Raw genomic sequence first — 24,379 nt, forward strand, 5'->3', positions numbered from 1 at the left:
CTCTCTCAGTGCAGTGTTAATGGACTGTAGTGGCCAGTGTGTCTGTATGAACCCCTCTCTCTCAGTGCAGTGTTAATGGACTGTAGTGTCCAGTGTGTCTGTATTAACCCCTCTCTCTCAGTGCAGTGTTAATGGACTGTAGTGTCCAGTGTGTCTGTTTACACTTATATAGTGCTTTTCTGGACACTCCACTCAAAGTGCTTTACAGGTAATGGGAACTCCCCTCCACCACCACCACCAATGTACAGCTTCCACCTGGATGATGGGCCAGTACTCTCCCCACACACCAGCTCTCAGTGGGGAGGAGGGCAGAGTGATGAAGCCAGTTCATAGATGGGGATTATCAGGAGACCAGGGGGAAATTTGGCCAGGATATCAGGGTTACACCCCTACGCTTTTTGAGAAATGTCCTGGGATTTTTAATGACCACAGAGAGTCAGGACCTCAGTTTTACATATCACCCAAAGGGCTGGGCCTTTTTGCAGTATAGTATCCCTGTCACTATGCTGGGGCATTAGGACCCACACAGACCGCAGGGTGGGCGCCCCCTACTGGTCCCACTAACACCTCTTCCAGCAGCAGCCGTAGTTTTCCCCAGCAGGTCTCCCATCCAGGTACTGACCAGGCTCACACCTGCTGAGCTTCAGTGGGCTGCCAGCTGTGAGTTGCAGGGTGATATGGTGTCTGGCTGGACTGTACTGTAGTGTCCAGTATTTTCTGTATTGACCCTCCCCTGAACTGTCCTGACAGACGCCAGTGTCCCACAGAGCTCGTGTGAGTGATGTCTGTATCTGGAGGGTCCAGTAATTAAATTATCAGGACAGGAGATCCTGAGCCAGAAGGAGGGAGGAGGGGGTGTGTGTTCTGTCCTGCAGTCAGGCTCTGTGTTTCCTGGCAGGGGGTCAGTGGCCCCCAGCTGTGGAAGTGATTGAGATTGAGATGTCCTCTGGCCCTGAGAGAACAGGGCCTGTCACCGGGACTGGAAACAGAGAGGGACTCAGAAACACGTCTGAACGAGGGGAGACCTTACAGCCTGTCAGGGTCAGCAGGTGACTGATTGGATTGATCAGGTGACGTGCAGCAGGGTGGCTTGTGCCTGACTCCTCCAGCCCATGTTTCTGGGGACTCGTGGGGCTGCGGACCCCCAGAGTCTGTCCTACCCCTCAAATGGAAAGGAGTGTGGAACATGAGGAAGAGAGGAATGAGGGGGAGAGAGAGAACAGGAGTGAAGAAGGTGAGGATGGAGAGAGAGAGCAGGAGTGAAGAAGGTGAGGATGGAGAGAGAGAGCAGGAGTGAGGAAGGTGAGGATGGAGAGAGTGGAGGAGTGAGGAAGGTGAGGATGGAGAGAGAGAGCAGGAGTGAGGAAGGTGAGGATGGAGAGAGAGAGCAGGAGTGAGGAAGGTGAGGATGGAGAGAGAGAGCAGGAGTGAAGAAGGTGAGAATGGAGAAAGAGTTGAGGAGTGAGGAAAGTGAGGATGGAGAGAGAGAGCAGGAGTGAGGAAGGTGAGGATGGAGAGAGTGGAGGAATGAGGAAGGTGAGGATGGAGAGAGAGAGCAGGAGTGAGGAAGGTGAGGATGGAGAGAGAGAGCAGGAGTGAGGAAGGTGAGGATGGAGAGAGTGGAGGAGTGAGGAAGGTGAGGATGGAGAGAGAGAGCAGGAGTGAGGAAGGTGAGGATGGAGAGAGAGAGCAGGAGTGAGGAAGGTGAGGATGGAGGAGGAGACACATGCAGAAGACTGAGAGCTCTCTTGCCCCCTGCTGGATTATTGTTCTGTCAATTCAGGCAGTTTGAGTGATTCGTCAAAGCTGACAGACTGACACACACATCTGTCACCAGCTCTGAGTCTGTCTGTTCAGAGTGTGTGTCTGTCTGGGGTGTGTGTGTGCCTGTTCAGAGTGTGTGTCTATTCGGAGTGTCTGTCTGGGGTGTGTGTGTCTGTTCGGAGTGTGTGTTTGTTCGGTGTGTGTGTCTGAATGGGGTGTGTGTGTCTGTTCGGAGTGTGTGTTTGTTCGGTGTGTGTGTCTGAATGGGGTGTGTGTGTCTGTTCGGAGTGTGTGTTTGTCTGGGGTGTGTGTCTGTGCAGGGTGTTATGTCTGGGGTGTGTGTTTGTTTGGGGTGTGTGTCTGTGCGGGGTGTTATGTATGGGGTGTGTGTCTGTGCGGGGTGTTATGTACGGGTTGTGCGTTTGTTAGGGGTGTGTGTCTGTGCGGGGTGTTATGTATGGGGTATGTGTCTGTGTGGGGTGTTATTTGTGGGGTGTGTGTCAGTCTGGGGTGTGTGTTTGTTTGGAGTGTGTGTCAGTCTGGGGTGTGTGTTTGTTTGTTGTGGAATATGAGTCTGTGTATCTGTCCGTGAGGATGTTGACTAGCTCAGCTCCTAGAGTTGTGTACATGTATGATACTGTGTTTATGAAAGGGGACTTCATAAAGACTGTTTGAAAACCTAAACATTTGAGTCTGACTAGTGATCTGCCTACTGACCTGTTGATTGATTCATTGTTCTGCCCATTGATCAGTCTATTGATTTATCAATCTGTCTATAGATCTGTGTCTCTGTCTATTGATCGGTTTATATATAGAACTGTCTATTTATTGACCAGTTTATTGATCAGTTTGTCGATTTATCAATCAATTGATCAGTCTATTAATTAATCAATCTGTCTATTGCTCCCTCCATTGATTTATTGGTCAGTCTGTCTATCAATCTGCCTATCAACCCTGGTATTGATTAATTGGTCTATCTCAGGCTGCAGCAGGAGAGAACCCCCCCACCCCCGTCCCTCAAGGGTGACTGACAGCTAGGTCACCCCGTGGACACCCCTTAATCCCCGGGGCGCTAATCTGGTGAAGACAGGAGGTTAACTGACACTTCAGGCCTGATGAATTAAACAGCGAGGCGAGCTGTCTTCACGCCACCCACGGACGAGCGCCTTCCCGAAAACAAGCTTTCCTCTTTCAAAAGGGAGAGACGAGAGCAAGAGTCTCGTCTTTGTCTTGTGTGTGTGTGTGTTGGGGCGGGCCGGGGGACCAGCTCACCCCCCCCAACCCCAGGCTCGGTCCCGTGCCCTATATAGACCGACAGCGAGAGGCGGGCTGCAGTCCTCGCGCGCCCTGCCGGGGTCGTACACGCGCCGCCGCTGCACACGAGCCAGCTCGGCCGCTCGAGACGGAGAGAGGGGGACGCCGGAGCTCCGTGAACCCGGATCCGACAGGCGGGTGGGCACGGCACTGTCCCGCGCAGGACAAACACCTCGCAGGGCCGTCAGGGAGAGACAGGGAATGGTTCTCTCATGACATTGACGATAGGCTCCTGGCGCAGGAGAGCGCGTGTAAGGAGTGGCGCGCTCAGGCGTGTCTGATAGTACTTCCCTAACCGCGTCCTGTGCAGGCTGCGGAGACCGTGACGTCCTGCCGATTACTCGTGCGGTTGGAACTGTGCGCACTGTGCCGGGAGAGTTCGAGAGCTCTTTCTGCGTGGATGGGAACTTCCTCGAGCTCCAGCAGTGCTAACTGCACGCAGTATAGCACTCCACAGGTAGCCGAATAAATCACTGCACTAATATAGTGTTCTATAGGGGAAGCGTGAACAGCTGCACACACTACAGCACTCTACAGGTACAATTAATAATTGGACAGTATAGAAGTCTACAGGGAGAAGAATTAATAATTATCTACTCTGAGTTAAGTATTAATGATGTTCCAGATGCTGTAGAATTCAGATTTTACGGAGTTTTGTATAAAAACTCTTCATGGTTTGTTATTTAAATAAATATTTAATACAGTTTTGCTAACAGTTCATACGGTGCAGTTTTAATCCCCGCAGTTCTCTCCCTGAAGTAGCAGTACATTGTAAGTTGGCGGTGACAGGGTATAAAGAGCAGCGCAAACGCTGTAGTATTCATATTTCGCTGTCGAGCGGGTAGCGTTCCAGTTCAGGCTGTAGACAGCACGTTTCTACGGCTTGCGATCAGTGTCGAACCGGACCGGGTTAGAGAGTCTCGTGCCAATGGAGCCGCCCGACGTCGCGAGAGTCTGCGCCGGAACCCCTCGCGCTGAGGCCGCGCGGGACGCCAAGGCACCCAAGACGCGGCGACAGGTAAACGGCGTCACCGCCGACACCCGCAGTCGCCTCTGCTGTGACAGTGCCGGAGTGCGCGGGAGCCTCACTGGCCGTCTCTCGTGAACGCGCCCTTGCAGGTCTCCAAGCCGCTGACGGAGAAGCGCAGGAGAGCGCGCATCAACCACAGCCTGGCTCAGCTCCGCGCGCTGCTGCTGCGGCCCGGCGCCCCCGCCGTGAGTACCCGCGCGCCGAGTCCGGCCGTCCGCCTCTCGCTCACCACCTCAGACACACCCAAACAGCACTTCCAGCCAGATCCTAGCAGTGCAGTTAAAACACACCGAGCCATCTCTGAGAACTGTGCCGAATCGCGGTTTAATGACCCGCATGTACGGGGCTGTTGCGGATTCTGAAACGCGCTTCTGTCCTCCCTGTGTAGCCTTGTGGTCACTCGAGACTCGAGAAGGCCGCCATCCTGGAGATGACCGTGCGGCGCTTGAGGGCAGAGACAGCGCAGCCTGGCATGGGTATTAACCCCTCTCTCTCAGTGCAGTGTTAATGGACTGTAGTGTCCAGTGTGTCTGTATTAACCCCTCTCTCTCAGTGCAGTGTTAATGTACTGTAGTGTCCAGTGTGTCTGTATGAACCCCTCTCTCTCAGTGCAGTGGTAATGGACTGTAGTGTCCAGTGTGTCTGTATGAACCCCTCTCTCTCTCAGTGCAGTGTTAATGTACTGTAGTGTCCAGTGTGTCTGTATTAACCCCTCTCTCTCAGTGCAGTGTTAATGGACTGTAGTGTCCAGTGTGTCTGTATTAACCCCTCTCTCTCTCAGTGCAGTGTTAATGTACTGTAATGTCCAGTGTGTCTGTATTAACCCCTCTCTCTCTCAGTGCAGTGTTAATGTACTGTAGTGTCCAGTGTGTCTGTATGAACCCCTCTCTCTCTCAGTGCAGTGTTAATGTACTGTAGTGTCCAGTGTGTCTGTATTAACCCCTCTCTCTCAGTGCAGTGTTAATGGACTGTAGTGTCCAGTGTGTCTGTATTAACCCCTCTCTCTCTCAGTGCAGTGTTAATGTACTGTAATGTCCAGTGTGTCTGTATTAACCCCTCTCTCTCTCAGTGCAGTGTTAATGTACTGTAGTGTCCAGTGTGTCTGTATTAACCCCTCTCTCTCTCAGTGCAGTGTTTATGGACTGTAGTGTCCAGTGTGTCTGTATTAACCCCTCTCTCTCAGTACAGTGTTAATGTACTGTATTTTCCAGTGTGTCTGTATTAACCCCTCTCTCAGTGCAGTGTTAATGGACTGTAGTGTCCAGTGTGTCTGTATTAACCCCTCTCTCTCAGTGCAGTGTTAATGGACTGTAGTGTCCAGTGTGTCTGTATTAACCCCTCTCTCTCTCTGTCAGGCTCCAGTGTCCTGGATCAGTACTGGTCTGGGTTCACTGATTGTGTCCGAGAGGTGACCTCCTTCCTGAGTGCCAGTGATGGGGCTGACTGTGCAGTCAGGACAGGGCTGCTCGGGTGGCTCACTGACCGCATGGTCACGGTGCACGCCCCTCCCCATCCCTGCCCAGCCTCAGTCCTGGACACCGTCCATAGCCGCGTTTCCCCGTCACCATCGCCGCCGGCCGGGGATGGACGACTCCGCGCTCTCCCGGTCCCTGCGCCGGGCTCGGCTGTCCCCGCAGGACAGAGGGCGAAGGACTGGACAGTAACGGGGTCGCCGCCCGCTGGCGCTGTGTGGCGGCCATGGTGAGGGAGACCAGTCCTGGACTGGCAACACGCTGTCCCAGCCCACCTCTGCCGTCACTAGGGAGGTTTCCGGCCTGCAGATCTCCCCTGCCAAGGCCTGTGGGCTTGGGGGCCTGGGGACTGGTCAGCTGGGGTCCTTCCTCCCGCTGCCATCAGACACACGGTCCAGCACTGCAGCTTCTCTCTCGTGGCTCTGGTCTCTTCAGAGCTTCAGGGGGATCAGATCAGGCTGATCCGCACCAGGTTTTACAGCAGTCCCTCTCAGATTCCCATTGACAACGCTGTCAGACATGGAGAGGGTTGGACTGCTGTGGCAATAGGAGTGTGAAAGACACTGTAAAACCTGGAGTGGATTTCACTGCTGTGGCAACGGGAGTGTGAAAGACACTGTAAAACCTGGAGTGGATTTCACTGCTGTGGCAAGGGGAGTGTGAAAGACACTGTAAAACCTGGAGTGGATTTCACTGCTGTGGCAAGGGGAGTGTGAAAGACACTGTAAAACCTGGAGTTGATTTCACTGCTGTGGCAACGGGAGTGTGAAAGACACTGTAAAACCTGGAGTGGATTTCACCGCTGTGCAGTAGGAGTCTGAATGATATGTGAAACTGGAAAGGATCAGACTGCTGTGCTCCTTCCATGAGAAGTGATGTTTAGGAGGTGTCGGTGTTTATATAGTGCATATTCCTTTCACTACGCATGCTTCCTTTGTTAAGAAGAGGTTGGTAAGAAGTGGAATGGAGCATTAAAACACTTCCCTCAAACCGATATGGTCATGATTAGGAAATAAATCCATGTTCAGAGTTTGCAGTTTTTTCTGTAACGTTTGTAAATTTAATAAAATTGGTTTCAATTTTTTCTGTCTGTTTTTTCTCATATTTTTGGGCAGCAGGAGGTCCTCCCCTGAGCAGAGCAGACAGGACAGGCTCTCCTGCTTCCTGAGCTGTAATTCTCACGGCACCTCAGAGCACAAGGATATGAACCCAGCCAGCCTGTTAGGTAGTTAGTAGCTTATTGAAACCAGAGTATCAGCTTCACCAATAGTGCTGGCAGCTTGTTCCACACTCCCACCTTCCTTTGTGTAAAGAACCTCCTGTTCTCAGCTTCATATATACTTTCACATAGGTCAGTGCCTTGGGGGATTTTGAATCCTTGGATCTGACTTTCTTGTAGTCTTTTGTGATCGACACTGTAAAGATTTAGTTCCTTCAGCCTGTTAGTGTAGGACATTTCCTCAAACCCCAGAATGCATCTGGCTGATCTCCATAACCTGGGTGTTTTGGTCCAAGTTAATCTGTTGGTTTGGCTCCTCTGGTTTTAAGACAGGCTTGTTGACTAACACATAGATACATGCTGCCCGAGGTACAACTGCTAGGCTTTCAGGCCTGGCCTGGGGTCAGCAACTGTAAGATATCAAGGCCTTGACCTTTCTGTGACCTTTAACCCTACAGAAAGGAAGGGGTCAGGGAGAGCCATCAAGCAGGCTCCTCCAGAAACTGAATCAGCGTCCACCGCAGCCCTCTTAAGTGGTCTTACCACCTCTGGACCCGGGGGCCTGCAGGGTCAGGTTTACAGGGAATTATAGGGACTAAAAAATCCCATCACTGAGTCAATAAGTCATTTTATTAACCTCTCAAGTTGTATGTACATGATTGTTACCAACCTAATGCATATGTCATACTTGTATTATACATCACCCTGGATAAGTGCAGCTGCTAAGCAAATAAATAAATTAATAAGATTAAAAATAACCGGCCAGAACCCACACCCTGTTAATACCCACTCAGTCCCACACAGGGTGGCACCTCACCTGGCAGAGGATGGGCACAAGGCCAGCTCACGTGTTTGGACTGTGGGAGGAGACCCATTTGAGCCCAGGAGGACCACGCGCGCTCCACACAGAAGGTGCCCCGAGCATGACATCGAATATTGGCGCACACGGTTTTTCAAAAAACCCCGGCATGACACACCGCCGTCCAGGTCTCCGTGTGTGTGTCGTGGGCTGAAATGTTTGACCGCTCTGCCAGGTGAGTCTGCCTTCCCATTCCGTGTGGAGAGCAAAACCCCCCGCAGGAAAAACTCCAAAACATTGTTTCACATTCTGACCCTCAGTGACAGAGATAAGACTGGGGTGTTTTCTCCCTGCAGAAAAAAATACATAACCACACGAAGACCTGATTTCTTAGAAGGCACAATAAGGAAGGTTATCATCATCAAAGGCACGTTGTGGAAGGTTATCATCATCATTATGCTGTTCTGACATCAGACATCATCTTAATCATAATTACTGCATTAATTTAAGGCTTCACATTTGTGTTAGTTTGGGAGAGGAGAGACAGTTCCTATATAACATGTCACACTGGAAATGAGAGAGGAGGACTGAGAGAGATAACTGCCTACACTCTTACTCCAGTCCTGCTGTCTCTCAGTACAGCTCCTCCAGTCCTGCTGTCTCTCAGTACAGCTCCTCGTCCTGCTGTCTCTCAGTACAGCTCCTCCAGTCCTGCTGTCTCTCAGTACAGCTCCTCCAGTCCTGCTGTCTCTCAGTACAGCTCCTCGTCCTGCTGTCTCTCAGTACAGCTCCTCCAGTCCTGCTGTCTCTCAGTACAGCTCCTCGTCCTGCTGTCTCTCAGTACAGCTCCTCGTCCTGCTGTCTCTCAGTACAGCTCCTCCAGTCCTGCTGTCTCTCAGTACAGCTCCTCGTCCTGCTGTCTCTCAGTACAGGTCCTCGTCCTGCTGTCTCTCAGTACAGCTCCTCCAGTCCTGCTGTCTCTCAGTACAGCTCCTCGTCCTGCTGTCTCTCAGTACAGGTCCTCGTCCTGCTGTCTCTCAGTACAGCTCCTCCAGTCCTGCTGTCTCTCAGTACAGCTCCTCCAGTCCTGCTGTCTCTCAGTACAGCTCCTTGTCCTGCTGTCTCTCAGTACAGCTCCTCGTCCTGCTGTCTCTCAGTACAGCTCCTCCAGTCCTGCTGTCTCTCAGTACAGCTCCTCGTCCTGCTGTCTCTCAGTACAGCTCCTCGTCCTGCTGTCTCTCAGTACAGCTCCTCGTCCTGCTGTCTCTCAGTACAGCTCCTCGTACTGCTGTCTCTCAGTACAGCTCCTCGTCCTCCTGTCTCTCAGTACAGCTCCTCGTCCTGCTGTCTCTCAGTACAGCTCCTCCAGTCCTGCTGTCTCTCAGTACAGCTCCTCGTCCTGCTGTCTCTCAGTACAGCTCCTTGTCCTGCTGTCTCTCAGTACAGCTCCTTGTCCTCCTGTCTCTCAGTACAGCTCCTTGTCCTCCTGTCTCTCAGTAAAGCTCCTTCAGTCCTGCTGTCTCTCAGTACAGCTCCTCCAGTCCTGCTGTCTCTCAGTACAGCTCCTTGTCCTGCTGTCTCTCAGTACAGCTCCTCGTCCTGCTGTCTCTCAGTACAGCTCCTCGTCCTGCTGTCTCTCAGTACAGGTCCTCGTCCTGCTGTCTCTCAGTACAGCTCCTCCAGTCCTGCTGTCTCTCAGTACAGCTCCTCCAGTCCTGCTGTCTCTCAGTACAGCTCCTCCAGTCCTGCTGTCTCTCAGTACAGCTCCTCCAGTCCTGCTGTCTCTCAGTACAGCTCCTCGTCCTGCTGTCTCTCAGTACAGCTCCTCCAGTCCTGCTGTCTCTCAGTACAGCTCCTCGTCCTGCTGTCTCTCAGTACAGCTCCTCGTCCTGCTGTCTCTCAGTACAGCTCCTCGTCCTGCTGTCTCTCAGTACAGCTCCTTGTCCTGCTGTCTCTCAGTACAGCTCCTCGTCCTACTGTCTCTCAGTACAGCTCCTTGTCCTGCTGTCTCTCAGTACAGCTCCTCGTCCTGCTGTCTCTCAGTACAGCTCCTCCAGTCCTGCCGACTCTCAGTACAGCTCCTCCAGTCCTGCTGTCTCTCAGTACAGCTCCTCGTCCTGCTGTCTCTCAGTACAGCTCCTTGTCCTGCTGTCTCTCAGTACAGCTCCTCGTCCTGCTGTCTCTCAGTACAGCTCCTCCAGTCCTGCTGTCTCTCAGTACAGCTCCTCCAGTCCTGCTGTCTCTCAGTACAGCTCCTCGTCCTGCTGTCTTTCAGTCCTGCTGTCTCTCAGTACAGCTTTTCTTGTGCTGCTCTCTATTTCTATTTATCTGAGCACAATCTTCTCTGTTCCTTCATCCTTCCCCTGTCTCTCTCTATCTTTGTCAGTACTGTTCTCTGTCTCCTTACTTCTCTCTCTCTAGTAATTCCTCCTCTGTCTCTGGGAGCCATGATCTTTCCCAGTGTCCTGCTCTCTCCCAGTTGCTCTGGCCCCCAGTCCTAGTGCCCATCCTCTCCTGCAGGCACTGCCTGACTGTCCTGGTCGCAGTGGGTCAGTGTCCGGAGCAGCTCGTTCTCTCGCTCCAGATGAGTGTTCCTGTCAGACAGCTCCCTGATCTTCTCCCTCAGCACCTCCACCTCCTCTCGCACTGCAAACATCAGGTGCGTCTTCACCAGGTCCTGCCAGCAAGGATCACAGAGGTCAGTTACTGACATGACACAGAGGAGCACAGAGAAGGACGGCACAGTACAGATCAGCACAGAGCAGTACGGCACAGCACAGATCAGCTCAGAGCAGTACCGCACAGATCAGCTCAGAGTAGTACAGCACAGATCAGCTCAGAGCAGTACGGCACAGATCAGCTCAGAGCAGTACGGCACAGCATAGATCAGCTCAGAGTAGTACAGCACAGCACAGATCAGCTGAGAGCAGTACGGCACAGCACAGATTAGCTCAGAGTAGTACGGCACAGCACAGATCAGCTGAGAGCAGTAAGGTACAGCACAGATCAGCTCAGAGCAGTACGGGACAGATCAGCACAAATCACACAGCACAGATCAGCTCAGAGCAGTACGTCACAGATCAGCACAGCACAGCACAGATCAGCTCAGAGTAGTATAGCACAGCACAGGTCAGCTCAGAGTAGTACAGCACAGAACAGAGCAGTACAGCACAGATCAGAACTGAGCAGTACAGCACAGATCAGAACTGAGCAGTACAGCACAGATCAGAACTGAGCAGTACAGCACAGCCCAGATCAGCATAGCACAGCACAGATCAGCTCAGAGTAGTACAGCACAGCACAGATCAGCTCAGAGTAGTACAGCACAGCACAGATCAGCACAGAGTAGTACAGCACAGCACAGATCAGCTCAGAGTAGTAAAACACAGCCCAGATCAGAACTGAGCAGTACAGCACAGAACAGATCAGCACAGAGCTGTACAGCACAGAGCAGTACAGTATAGCACAGCACAGCACAGCACAGAACAGAACAACAGAGAATATAACAGAGCACAATTTAGCCCAGAGTGTTGATCAGTGATATAGCAGAGCACAGTAAAGCCGAGCGTGCTGATCATTGATACAGCAGAACACAGTAAGGCCCAGCGTGTTGATCACTGATACAGCAGAACACAGTAAAGATCAGTGTGTTGATCATTGATACAGAAAAGCAGAGGAAAGCCCAGCGTGCCGATCACTGATACAGCAGAGCACAGTAAAGCCCAGCGCGTTGATCACTTATACAGCGGAACATAGTAAAGATCAGTGTGTTGATCACTGAGACAGGAGAGCACAGTAAAGCCCAGTCTTACCATGGCCTGCTCAATCTTGTTGTCAATGGCGATCATACTGTTACTGGAGCCACTGCAAAACATAAGAACACGCCTGAGACAAGGATCAAATCAGAGACACAGCAGCCAGACAAGAGAGTGCGACAGACAGTAATATGAACAGATACACAGATACAAAGACGGACATACCGAATGTAGACAGCAGGGCAGCTGGATTTGAAAGGCCGAGAAAGAACTCCCTCATCTCCCCAATCCCACTGAGCCCTGTGTTCCCAAAGTGCTACCCGGTAATGATCCGATTATAATGACCGGACAGTTACTCATTCTAAGCAGCACAAAGGCTAGCGTACCGGTGCAGCCACAAGAGGGCGTGTTACCTGTGGAAGAACAGTAACAGAGACAGGAAGGCCTTGTCAGCGTTTCTCTTTCGGACAGAAGCTGGTTTCAGGCCCGTGCAGCACATAGCCTCCTGACCCAGAATGCTGGTTCTGACCAGCTCCTGCCCCCAGTCCTCTCGCGGGGCGACGGGCCGGGTGGCTGAGCCCGGCTGGGGTGCCTCCCGGGTCTCGGTTCTGTGCCCTGGGACCTCCGGGAATGTGGCAGGACTCCCCCCGACTCGGCTGCAGTCCTTGTCCCGGGATGGAGGCCCACTCAGGCTGCGCTGGGTCGGGCACGTCGCGGCAGCAGGAACAGAACCGGGCTCGACCCCAGCCCCGGAGGCCGCAGCGCAGTTCTGTGGTGAACCGCTCGGGCCAGAGTCCGGGTGGGCTGGACGGGCCGGAGCTGCAGAGCGGTCTGGCTGCCCGCAGCCCGGAACCGTCTCTCCAGTCCCGGCGGACGCCGCCTGCTGCCGTGGAGATTCCCCGGGTTCGGCGCAGAGATCGGGCTGCGAAGACGAAGCCCGGCTCGTGTCTGAGGAGGTCCGCTCCGCACAGCGCGTCGGATCAGAACCGATGCCACGGGCTTCGGTGCTGACCTGGGTTCGAGTCCCACCGGCGCTGGCATGGTCCCAGCAGGGGCCGGCGCCAGACTGGTTCTGCAAGGCAGTCTGGGAAGACGCGGGACCGTCAGGACATGTCTGGCCTGCGCGGTCTGACCCGCCTTGTCTGCGATCGTCGGTGTCACCCGGGCTGGGACTGGCGCCGGCCTGGAGAGGGCCCTGTGCTCGGGTTCGAGGCAGGCCGGGGTCAAGGCTGGAGTGCGGACGAGTGGCCGGACCTTCCTGATCTATGCCACGGCTGCCCGGTGGTTTCATGCTGGCGAGGCCAACACCCGGGCCATCCCGGGTTCGAGAGCCCTGCCTTCCGGCTTCCGCGCGGGAATCCAGGGGGGTGTCCTCCGACTCGGCGGCCCTGGGATCAGAACTCCCGGGGGCCGATGCGTCTCTCTGCGTCTCCCGGGAGACGTCTCCGCGTGCCACGGTTCGAGAGGCGCTGGACCCCCCCATTCCGGGATCCGGGACTGAAGCCGAGGACAGCCCGTGCACCTTGGGTCCTGGATCAGAATCCTCCCGCGTCTGTGCTTCCCTCAGAGCCGGGCGATCCCGGATCCGGGTTCGAGAGTGATCCGCAGGATGGGAACCCCGGCTGCTGGAGACAGCGGGTGTACAGGCTGGGTTCAGACGGGGGCGCTCCTGGCTGCGGGTTCGAGGTATGCCAGACAGGCTAGGATTTGGGGATGAGGTTGGATCCTTATTGATCAGCAGGTTTCGGGTGCGAATCTGGCCGGCCTCCTTCTCCCTCTCCTCCTCTCCCTCCCTCCTTGGTTGTGGCCTGCAGGTTAGGGGCTGGCCATGGGTGTGAGCCTCATGAGATCCGGGACACGCCTGACCGCCTCTGTGACCAGAGAGGGGTCTGAACGTAGCTCCTGCCTCCTCGGAGTCGAGGCAGGGCACACCGGAGGTGGAACACCCCCCTGATCCGGCCTCTGCGATGCTCTTCTCCCGCCTTGGAGTCTCGGAGGCAGAGGAGGGCTGCGAGGCCTCACTGAGGCTGGCCCGAGAAGCGGAGGAAGCCCTCTGACCAGGGTGCGAGGCAAGGAGGGGAGGCCTGGGGGAGAGGGAGGCAGCCTGACGCAAGGGCGATGCCCTTCTCAGGACGGGGGAAGATGGAGCCGAGGCAGACCGAGAGGCAGAACGGGCCTGAGAGAGCCGCGCAGGTGGGGGCGCGGACTGGAGGAGCCGAGCCTCAGAGGCTACGCTGAGCTCTGACCTCGCTCGGCTGAGGCAGGACGGGGGCGGGAGGCGGGCGGACGGCGAGGCGGCCCGGGACCCCGATCTGAGCCGGGGGGTACCGGGCTGAGGCTGGGAGGCAAGGCTGGGCCGGTGCCTCGTCTCGAAACAGGACACCATCTTCTTGACATTGACGAACATGGTAACTATTGCTGTCGTCTTCCAGTGTTCCGGTGTTCCGGTGTTCCGATGTTCTGATGTTCTGATGTTCCGATGTCCACAAGAACAGCGAGGTCTAGGCAAAAGAGGCGCTCCTCTGATTTCTCACTCCGACCGGCACTGTCTCCCACTGCATGGGCAACTAGGGCTGGTCTGAGGCTCCATCCAGAGAGGGGATGGGGGAGCCCATCTGACGCAGACGCTGGACACTCGTCTCCCCTGAATGTGCCCCACGGTCCTGTTTCTGGCAGGCCAGAGCAGACCCTTCCCTCCTTTCTGTCGGCCGGCAGTCAGCCACCACACCTGTCAGAACGCAGCAGCAGCCCTGCAGAACAGCCCAGGGTCCACATGTCTCCCCAGCACAGAGGAAAAGCTCAGCTCGCTGTAGAAACCCAACGAGCAACATTAAGAAAAGGGAAATCCTTGAATCCAAAGGGCGTCCAGGGGTCTGTGACTGGAGATCCCGCAGCCAGTGTCCTAACCCAGGATGAGCCCCTACCGCCTAGAGATCAGAGTCACAGCCCAGCTGAAGAAGGGCCACTCTTACAATGAACCATTTTCCCAGTCCAGTAAAACGCCCAGATCTCCAGATCACTCATTCACGTGCCGGATTTCAAACTGGTAATAACTGTAAGACATCTCCCTAACCGCTTCTATTTTTTAACAATCCACTCAAAACACTGATTCTAATTAATGCTCTCTGTGTCTGACGGAGTGCCTGCTTCTGCACTTGACCAGAATATCTATAGGGCTGAATAAGAAGTTCTAGAATTCCATTCCCTCCCACTGACTCCCTTTATCGTCCAATAGGAACGCTCCCTGCACAACTCAACATTCCGCCTCCTGCCCACTTATGCAGCAGCAGGTGACAGCCATTGGCTGACGCCATCCTTCTGTCTCCACCCACTAACGCCTCCTAACCAGAAGGGACTAGCTATTGGCTGGAGCCACGGCCTGTCTCCTCCCCCCTACTCCCCTTCCTGGCGAGGCCTGGCTATTGGCCAGACCACAATTCTCTCTCCAGCTACACTTCCACAACCATTTTAAACCCTTCGTTTGCCAAATGGCATCAGTTTCAGAGACACCACGTAACACACACCAGAAGAGATCGCAATGCGTGTTATGGCATTGCAAATATATATGTTTCCTGCCACCAGTATCTGGTGTTACAGTGTTGTGGAAGAAGGTTTTAAGAATTTTGATCTCTACAAGTCTGATGATATGAGAAATGTTAACATTATGGATGAGATTCAACCCGCTGCCCCCTGGTTGAGTGTCAGAGAGTTTCTCACGGTCACAGGCAGTTTTCATTCCAGCTTAGCCCTTACTGACTACCAGCAGCTTGTTGTTGGCTATTCCTGGACCACCCCTGCCTCTCCAGGTGCTGGGCAGCACTCAGGACCAGGTCTGGACCCCCTGGGACCCCGACAGCGCCCGGCGCGGGGCAGACCCCTCACCAGCACAGGCCCAGAGCCTCTAGCACAGCCATCGGAAAGCGAACTTGCAGGAGTAAGAGAGAACAGCAGAACAGCAGTCCCTAGAGCAGTGAGACCGGGCCTGTGTGAGATATCTCCTCTTGCCCCTGTGCAGTGGAGTCTCCCTCCCCTCCCCTGTGCCTCGGGCTAACAGAGGCAGCTCTGTCTCCCCCCTCCGGCCCCCCCTCTGTCCTTTCTCTCCGTGTCGTCTGTCTCAGCCCCTCTCAGCTCTGCCTCCCCCTCCCCCTGCTATATGGACACTGCCCATGAATCACAGTGTAAACATTACAATCACTCAGTATGAGGATGACTATTAATTAATATTATTAATATTATTATTATTATTATTATACTGTAGAGGGGCCGACTCTGTTCACACACAGCTCTTTCCTATAAGACTGGACAGTGCAGCAGAAAGTGCATACGTCTTGTCTGTGTCCAGTTTCTATGTCCAGGCTGTGGTCACTGAGTCTGTTTTCTCTGGACAGCCAGGTCTGCCTGTGTCCAGTTTCTGTGTCCAGGCTGTGGTCACTGAGCCTGTCCTCTCTGGACAGCCAGGTCTGCCTGGGTCCAGACAGGGGTCGCTGAGCCAGAAGGGTGACAGTTTGTGCTGTGTTGTGTGTTGCAGCGGGTGAGGTGGTGTTGTATTATGTTGTGTGTGCAGCAGCGGGTGAGGTTGTGCTGTGTTGTGGTTAACTCTGATCTCGCTGGCTTCTCCCTGTCCCCCCTCCCTGCCCCTCTGCCTACTCCACACTCATTATTCCCCAGTCTGCCAGAGTGGGCATCACGGCATTCCGGAGGTGGGAGGGGGAGAACGCGCACACAATCGCCACCATTGTAGTGCCGTGTCCCGGGCCATTGTCCCGGCCTGGGAACATTCCGAACCTTCCCCGCCCACCCTGTCTGCCGTCCGCACGGAGGACTCTGGAAACAGCTCCGGCTCTGTGCCTCTCCCAGGCCCCCTGAACGCAGGCCCAGACACGCGTGTCTCGGACACACAGGGCACACGCCACGGACGGCACACGGGCTCCCGCTGCGAGGGAAGGACGCTGGCAACACGTGCCGACAGACAAGCAGGTGGATGCGTCCAGGGCTTCCGGCTTCAACAACATAGCTGGGCAGCTTGCTCCACACTCCCACCACTCTTCGTGCAAAGACTTTCCTCTTGCCCGAACTGGAGGATCTCAACCAGCCCATTCTTGAAAGAAACCAGAGTATCAGCTTCAGCAACACGGCTGAATATCTTGTTCCACTTCCACGCAGATTCCACCTGTATCCTCTGGTCTGTTTTTCAGAGTCGGATCTGAGGAGAGTCCACTGTAGCCTTCTGTGAGCATGACAAGAGAGACTGAGCTCCTTTAGGACATTCCTTTAACCCTGGGCAAGCACCCTGACCTCTGGACAGATTCAAGAAGGGAAACACCGTTTTGTACCTGGGTGACCGCAATCACCATAAAGAAACTGCAGAGCAACAAAAGAACGAGGAGATGCAACTGCAGCACAGCTCTGGCAGCAGACCCATCAACAGGAGTGATATTGACAGGCCATGCGTGTCACACGTCAGGAATCCTCCCTCTTAACTCTCCCTGCTTGTAACACAAAGGAGCCGGCTCTGGGGGCAACGCTGCCCTCTTCTGGTCAAGTCCCAGAGCTGCAGACTGACTCTCCCCCTGTGAGACAGGAAGACGGGGGGAGAGAGAGGTTTCCCTGCTCAAGCACAGCAACATTATTTGTTTAACACAAATACAATATTATTTATTTAACATGACTATTACTTACTCATGTTAAATAATATTTGTCTAGTACGCTCATAGCCAATCAGTGCAGATGCCCAGTCTGCAATCTGGACAGGCCTGGAGACAACTGGCACAGAGAAATGAGGTGCAATGCAGGCAACCCCACAGGGGAGTCACAGGACTCGGGGGCACCATGGCTCCACACACTGACGTCAGACACCCCCCATGTCACACCAGGTCCAGGGTAACATCCCTCAGTACTCCACCCCACCACAATGCACAGGACTGACACTGACCCTGCACCTGAACCCCAAACCCCTAACAGGGGTCCTCACACAGGGTGTGGGCTGAGATACAGAGAAGGGGAGATGGAGAGAGGGGTGAGAGTGAGAGGAGGAACGGGGCGGGAGAAATGGTGAGAGGAGAAGAGTGAAGGGACGACATCGGAGACAGTAAGTGAGAGACACATGGTGCCACAGGACCAAAGCATGATGGAGGAAAAAACAGTCTGGCGGCAGGTATCTAAAATCTAAAAAGCAGATGTCACACACACAGACTACACTCTAGCACTTACGCCACACCCGTACCACACACACAACACACACGCAGACCCATGCTACACACACATGCCACACACACGCCCACCACATGCCACGCACACACGTGTCACACGCACACACCCACATGCTACATACACGCACACACACACCCCACCCATGCTACACACATGTGCATCACACACACACAATACACTCAAGCATCCATGCCACACAAACACACGCGTCACACACATGCCACACGCATGCCACTCACGTGTCTCACACACACGTACACACACACACACACACACACACACGCATGCAGTTATCCTGCTGCACAGGTGAGGAATCCCAGTGACTCCGGCTCGGTGTTTACAGACTCGCCCGGCTCTGGGGAGTGGGGAGTGAATCCTCAGCCCCAGGCCTCACCGAGCCGGTAAAACCTGAACACGCAGGGCCTGCACTGATCCCCCCTCCCCTGCCAGACAGCTCCGTTACTCACACAGCCTGCAGCGAGCTGGAGCAGACACACACAGGAGAGGAGGCCCTGCACACACCCTGCACAAGCACGCTACACACACACATGCTACAAACACTCTACACATATACATGCTACACACCCTCTACACACACACTCTTCATATAAGCAAGCTACACATGCTACATGCATGCTACACGCACTGTAAACTGTGAGGCCTGTGAGAGGCAGGGCTCTGATTGATCAGTGTGGAGGCCCATGAGAGGCAGGGCTCTGATTGATCAGTGAGGCCTCCGAGAGGCAGGGCTCTGATTGATCAGTGTGGAGGCCTGTGAGAGGCAGGGCTCTGATTGATCAGTGAGGCCTCCGAGAGGCAGGGCACTGATTGATCAGTGAGGCCTCCGAGAGGCAGGGCTCTGATTGATCAGTGTGGAGGCCCATGAGAGGCAGGGCTCTGATTGATCAGTGAGGCCTCCGAGAGGCAGGGCTCTGATTGATCAGTGTGGAGGCCTGTGAGAGGCAGGGCTCTGATTGATCAGTGAGGCCTCCGAGAGGCAGGGCACTGATTGATCAGTGAGGCCTCCGAGAGGCAGGGCTCTGATTGATCAGTGTGGAGGCCTGTGAGAGGCAGGGCTCTGATTGATCAGTGTGGAGGCTCATGAGAGGCAGGGCTCTGATTGATCAGGGAGGAGGCCTCTGAGAGGCAGGGCTCTGATTGATCAGGGAGGCCTCCGAGAGGCAGGGCTCTGATTGATCAGTGTGGAGGCCTGTGAGAGGCAGGGCTCTGATTGATCAGTGTGGAGGCTCATGAGAGGCAGGGCTCTGATTGATCAGGGAGGAGGCCTCTGAGAGGCAGGGCTCTGATTGATCAGTGTGGAGGCCTGTGAGAGGCAGGGCTCTGATTGATCAGGGAGGAGGCCTGTGAGAGGCAGGGCTCTGATTGATCAGTGTGGAGGCCCATGAGAGGCAGGGCTCTGATTGATCAGGGAGGAGGCCTGTGAGAGGCAGGGCTCTGATTGATCAGTGTGGAGGCCCATGAGAGGCAGGGCTCTGATTGATCAGTGTGGAGGCCTGTGAGGGGGGGGAGTGAGAAAATGAGAGAAAGGAATAGTGGGAAACCGCAGCAGGGCGAGAGACAGCGCAGGAAAGGGAGACAGTGAGTTATTTCAGCAGCCGAAATCTACAGGCTGACAGTGACGAACCACAAACTGCCTGTTCTGACGTGCGAAAATGCCAGGTATTTGTCCCGAAGCTGTGACTGAGCACACTGGGGTGTGAAGAACAAGCACTCCCACTCCTGCAGGCTGCCGTGCCGCCAGATAGACAGAGCAGAGCAGAGCAGAGCAGAGCAGAGCAGATGGGCTTCACTTTCCCCCTCACCACAGGGAGGGCTACTGACGCCATTCTGGCTCAAGGACGGGCAGCTCCTGGAGCCAAGATGGTGGAAAGAGCTAGCAGTCCTTTTCAGAGTGCGCGATTATAGGAGTCGCTGAGAGTGCGACTCCTGACCTCTGTGTGCACCGTGGCAGAGGTTTAACAGAGTCGTTCCTCTCGGCACGGGGGCGGGCAGCTCATTCAGCAGACAGGATGCCGATAAACACACCAGAGGCCCTGGATTAGGGGCTTCGGACTCTGGATTGGCAGGGTTGTGGGTTCAAATCCCAGATGTTGCCCAGCTGACCCCTCACACTGCTCCTGTTAAACACCCAGGTGATCAACACGTACTGATCACGTGACCAACACATCTGGAAAAGAGTGCAGCCAGTACTGCTCAGTCCAAACTCCGCCCGGCCCTGCGGATCACCTACCTGTCCTCGTCCAGCTGGAATGCTCCCCCGATGCCGAACACGGACTGGGCCAGCGCGAGGCGAGACGGGCTCCGGCTGGGGCACGGCACCCGCGGGGGGCTGGCGTCTCCGGGCGACCCCGGGCGAGACAGAGCCTGAAACGAGAGGAGCGGAGAGTCAGCGATGAACCGAACCCGGCGCAGGGCCCGGACTGGGAGAAGAGCTCCCGTCTAGAACCCAGAGGGATCGGCAGACCCGCTGGCGCAGAACACAGATCTCATTATAGAGGAGCCAGAATCATCACCAGCTGGAGCTGAAACCAGACAAGCTGAGACTCGTCTGGGTCCCAGGAACCAGCAACTCTGCCAGCTGCTGAGAGTCTGAACCCACAGCACAGCCGAGACTCGTCCCAGGAACCAGCAACTCTGCCAGCTGCCGAGAGTCTGAACCCACAGCGCAGGGCCGAGACTCGTCCCAGGAACCAGCAACTCTGCCAGCTGCCGAGAGTCTGAACCCACAGCGCAGGGCCGAGACTCGTCCCAGGAACCAGCAACTCTGCCAGCTGCCGAGAGTCTGAACCCACAGCGCAGGGCCGAGACTCGTCCCAGGAACCAGCAACTCTGCCAGCTGCCGAGAGTCTGAACCCACAGTGCAGGGCCGAGACTCGTCCCAGGAACCAGCAACTCTGCCAGCTGCTGAGAGTCTGAACCCCGAGTGGACCTCCCACTAACTCCCACTCCTTTCACTTAGCTCCTTTCACTTAGCTTTCACTCCAGCACAAGATATTTGTGCTGGAGACGATGTCATATCTCAATGCTCAAAGGAACAACAGCAGTGTCACAGCTGGGATTTGAACCCGCAACCTTCCAGCTGCAAGTCCCGAAGCCCACACACCTTCGAACCCGGGGCCGCCTGGGTGGAAACCAGGGACCCCAGCAGCTCGGCCCCACGGGAGCCGGAAGAGCTGGGTTCCGGCGGGACGGGCTGACGCGCGACCGCCACGCCGCCGGCTCGCTCACCTGTCCCGGGGGGGCGTCCATCCGCAGCGGGGGGGGCAGGCGCCTGTGCCGGGGGGTCCCGGCCGCCGCGGGGCCCAGCCGGGGCGAGGGGGGCCCGCTCAGGGGCTGGCGCGGGGCGGTGTCGCCGGCGGCGACGCTGGATGCCAGCAGGTGGGTGGTGCCCTGCGAGTGCACCAGGTGCCCCGGCCGCAGCGGGCGGAAGGGGTGGGGCAGGGGGGTCGCCCCCAGGCCGGCCGCCCCCCCCAGCGACTCCAGCGCGTCCAGCGAGTCCAGCGAGTGCGCGTGCCGCAGGCCGGCCAGCAGCCGCGCCTCCCGGTCCAGCACGTCCACGCAGGTCCAGCGGCCGCGGCGGTAGGGCTGGCCCAGCGCGCGCCGCAGACGCACCACGCGGAACCGGGAGGCCGGGGGCGAGCCGCTGCCGTCCGGGGGGCCCCTCTCCTCCGGCCCCCGGGACGGGTCCGGCGGGGAGGAGGGCGCAACGGCGCCGCCCTGGTGGCCATCCACCGCCGGCTGCTCGGGGCCCCCGGCTCCAGGGGACGCCCCGCAATCCGACGTCACGCTGGTGATCAGGAAGCCACTCTTCTTCCGGCCCCCGCTCATGGTCAGTCCCTGCTCCAGCTGGGGACTGCCCCGTTTATCAATCAATCAATCAATCAATCAATCGGTCTATCAGTCAGTCAGAGTAAGTGTCTCGGAATCCAAGTTCAGCTCCACTCGCTGAGCTTCTTCATCGCCTCACAGGACGGCGGCTCCCCCGACCCCCAGGGTCCGGAAGACAGACAGGAGAGGGACCCCCGGCTCCCAGCGGCCACGTGCCATCGCTGCAGGAGCGCCCTCAGCGCGCCCCCGAGCGCATGCTGCCCGGAGTCTTCCTCGGGAGAGTCCCCCCCCGCCGGGGACGAGCCTGGGAAAGCGCGTGTGCCTCTCCCGGAGCCGGGCAGCGACTGGGAACCCGCCCCGCGTCCCGGACGCATCCAACTTCGCCGGCTCTGAAACAGCCCGGGCCGGTGCGGGAGACCCCCAGACCTGCGGGCGCGACCCCCGTGCGGGAGGCTGGGCTTGGTTTTTTCCTTCAGGATCCGCGCATTATATCCGTCTCCCTTTTAAACAGCTCGATTCCTGTGGGTCTCTCCCCGCCCCCTCAGCCGGCGCGCACGGCGGAGCTCCGCTCGCCTTGTAAGGAAACCGCGGCTGCGGGGTTTAGGAAGTGGGGGCCGCCTGCCTGTCGACAAAACCGCTGAGCAGTTCCGCTTCCTTCGGGTTCAGCACAAATCGATCATTTGCAGGGCACGGAAATGAAGCGCCTCTCGAACCTCACCTGGAGCCGTGCGAGAGCGCGGGGACCTGTCAGGACACGCAGCTGAAATACCACCGGCTGGTGCCTCCTGCGAGCTCCGGGTCCGAGAGCCGACCTGGCCCGTCAGGACGGACTCCGAGGACACGTGGGCGCCGGAACGTAAAACCGACCCTCCCAGCGAGAGGACTCCGTGATTTTGCTCAGGTATACACACACTGAACCCACACAGTCTGTGAGGAATAACGCCCTCTAATCAAACCAACTTTCCTCGGTGCGCTTGAGGAAACGCCTTTCGAATAGAGGCGGCGCTGCTTCTGCTGCTGCTGCTGCTGCCTGTAGGACAGAGATCCCACTGTTTCTAATAATAATTGCCCCCTTTCGACGTGGTGACAAGAAATTAATCATATTTCAGGGACGACCACCCCCTCGCCCCTCCGCGCCTCGCCTTTAAACCGACAGGCGCCGAGTCGTGAAGAAATAACGATGACACGCCCGGGAGGAGGCGTTAAGCCCGCAGCGGGGAAGTCATCCGGTTCGAGCGAGCAGCCGTGAGCCTCTGTAAGGTCACACGGGCCCCCGGGCAATGGCAAGGCGCCTCGGCTTGACGTTTTCTCGTCGTGCAGGGGCCGGTGTCGAGCCGCCCGGCCGGGGCTGAAGGCTGCGAGCGCCGCCCTGCGCTCCGACAGCTCAGCGCGCACCGTACCAGCCCCGACTCTGTCTCTGTCTCTGCGAAAGCGTCTCCCACGCCCTCAGAGCGCTGGAAAAACACGACCAGGAGCGTCTGGAACATCCGAAGAAGAAGAAAAAAAAACCCAAAACTGATTCTTTTATTATTGGTCTCGACAAGAAAAAGTTGTAGAACAGGGTCTCTCCTCACGGGGGCTGTGCGCTCGCCAGATCAGACGTATTCGCAGAGCTGACAAGATGACAGAGAAGCGAGTTCTCCTCGTCTGACACCCGGTCCCGCGGCGCCGGAGAGGAAATCAATCTCGGCCGGTCTCCGCAGCCCCAGAGAGGACTCCCCCGGCTGCTGCGGGGGCGCTGCGCGCTGACAGGCTCCTGTCTCCGGCTCCGCCGCTCGGGTCCCGCTCGCTGCTTCCTCGCCCGGCCGGACTGGCACATCCACCCGCAGCAGCTGCAGACGACAACTTCCACACCAGCCACTTCCGGCCCCGCCGTGCCTCGCGATCCGGAAACCCGCTGCGGCTCGCGGGGTCCTCGGCCGGGGGCGCCTCTCGTGACACTCCCTGCCCGTGCAGCGCGTGCAGCGCGTGCAGCCCATCGCAGTGCCCCCCGGTCCCTCCCCCTGCTCCCGCTCTGGAACAAGGAACCAGCACCGAGGTCCCGAATCCAGATCCATATCTGTGCCCAGTGCCCCCCTCAGGCCGTACTAAGGTCGGGGTCTGGGACGGGAGAGGGGGGGCAGTGTTCTGCTGCTTGATTACACGGGACCGCGAGGGGCCAATCGGATTCTAGCGGGCCAGCAGGAAACCTCAGTGGTACAAGCGTGCTCTGAGCCTCAGAGTAACAGACACACACTGCTCTCCTGTATAGCGCCTTCTCTCTGCTCACAGTGTTCAGAGTAATAAATACACACACTGCTCTCCTGTATAGCACCTTCTGTCTGCTCACAGTGTTCAGAGTAATAAAGACACACACCACTCTCCTGTATAGCACCTTCTGTCTGCTCACAGTGTTCAGAGTAATAGACACACACTGCTCTCCTGTATAGCACCTTCTCTCTGCTCACAGTGTTCAGATTAATAGACACACACTGCTCTCCTGTATAGCACCTTCTCTCTGCTCACAGTGTTCAGAGTAATAAAGACACACACTGCTCTCCTGTATAGCACCTTCTCTCTGCTCACAGTGTTCAGAGTAATAAACACACACTGCTCTCCTGTATAGCACCTTCTCTCTGCTCACAGTGTTCAGAGTAATAAAGACACACACCACTCTCCTTTATAGCGCCTTCTCTCTGCTCACAGTGTTCAGAGTAACAGACACACACCGCTCTCCTGTATAGCATCTTCTCTCTGCTCACAGTGTTCAGAGTAATAAAGACACACACCACTCTCCTGTATAGCACCTTCTCTCTGCTCACAGTGTTCAGATTAATAGACACACACTGCTCTCCTGTATAGCACCTTCTCTCTGCTCACAGTGTTCAGAGTAATAGACACACACCGCTCTCCTTTATAGCGCCTTCTCTCTGCTCACAGTGTTCAGAGTAACAGACACACACTGCTCTCCTGTATAGCGCCTTCTCT

General features: G+C 56.1%; 2 protein-coding genes across 3 annotated transcripts; one reads left to right on the plus strand and one right to left on the minus strand.

Moving 5' to 3' along the window:
• The first annotated feature begins 3,081 nt into the window (after positions 1 to 3,081).
• On the plus strand, positions 3,082 to 6,664 carry LOC148672528 (transcription factor HES-4-like). The gene is made up of 4 exons (XM_088628342.1): positions 3,082 to 4,096; positions 4,198 to 4,293; positions 4,497 to 4,584; positions 5,464 to 6,664. The coding sequence occupies exons 1-4, from the start codon at positions 4,007 to 4,009 to the stop codon at positions 5,811 to 5,813; spliced, it is 624 nt and encodes a 207-aa protein (XP_088484468.1). The 5' UTR covers positions 3,082 to 4,006; the 3' UTR covers positions 5,814 to 6,664.
• A 746-nt stretch (positions 6,665 to 7,410) lies between these two features.
• Positions 7,411 to 23,539, minus strand: tsc22d4 (TSC22 domain family member 4). Of its 2 annotated transcripts, XM_088628341.1 has the most exons (4): positions 20,813 to 23,539; positions 19,815 to 19,948; positions 11,411 to 11,462; positions 7,411 to 10,275 (listed from the first exon to the last, which is right to left on the minus strand). In XM_088628341.1, the coding sequence occupies exons 1-4, from the start codon at positions 21,410 to 21,412 to the stop codon at positions 10,096 to 10,098; spliced, it is 966 nt and encodes a 321-aa protein (XP_088484467.1). In that variant the 5' UTR covers positions 21,413 to 23,539; the 3' UTR covers positions 7,411 to 10,095. The 2 variants fall into 2 exon arrangements, with proteins under 2 accessions (XP_088484467.1, XP_088484466.1); XM_088628340.1 differs by lacking the exons at positions 19,815 to 19,948; positions 20,813 to 23,539 and adding an exon at positions 11,767 to 16,501.
• Positions 23,540 to 24,379: the final 840 nt, after the last annotated feature.

Source organism: Lepisosteus platostomus, chromosome 4, assembly GCF_059453375.1.
Source record: "Lepisosteus platostomus isolate fLepPlt1 chromosome 4, fLepPlt1.hap1, whole genome shotgun sequence".
NCBI classification, from domain to species: Eukaryota; Metazoa; Chordata; class Actinopteri; order Semionotiformes; family Lepisosteidae; genus Lepisosteus; species Lepisosteus platostomus.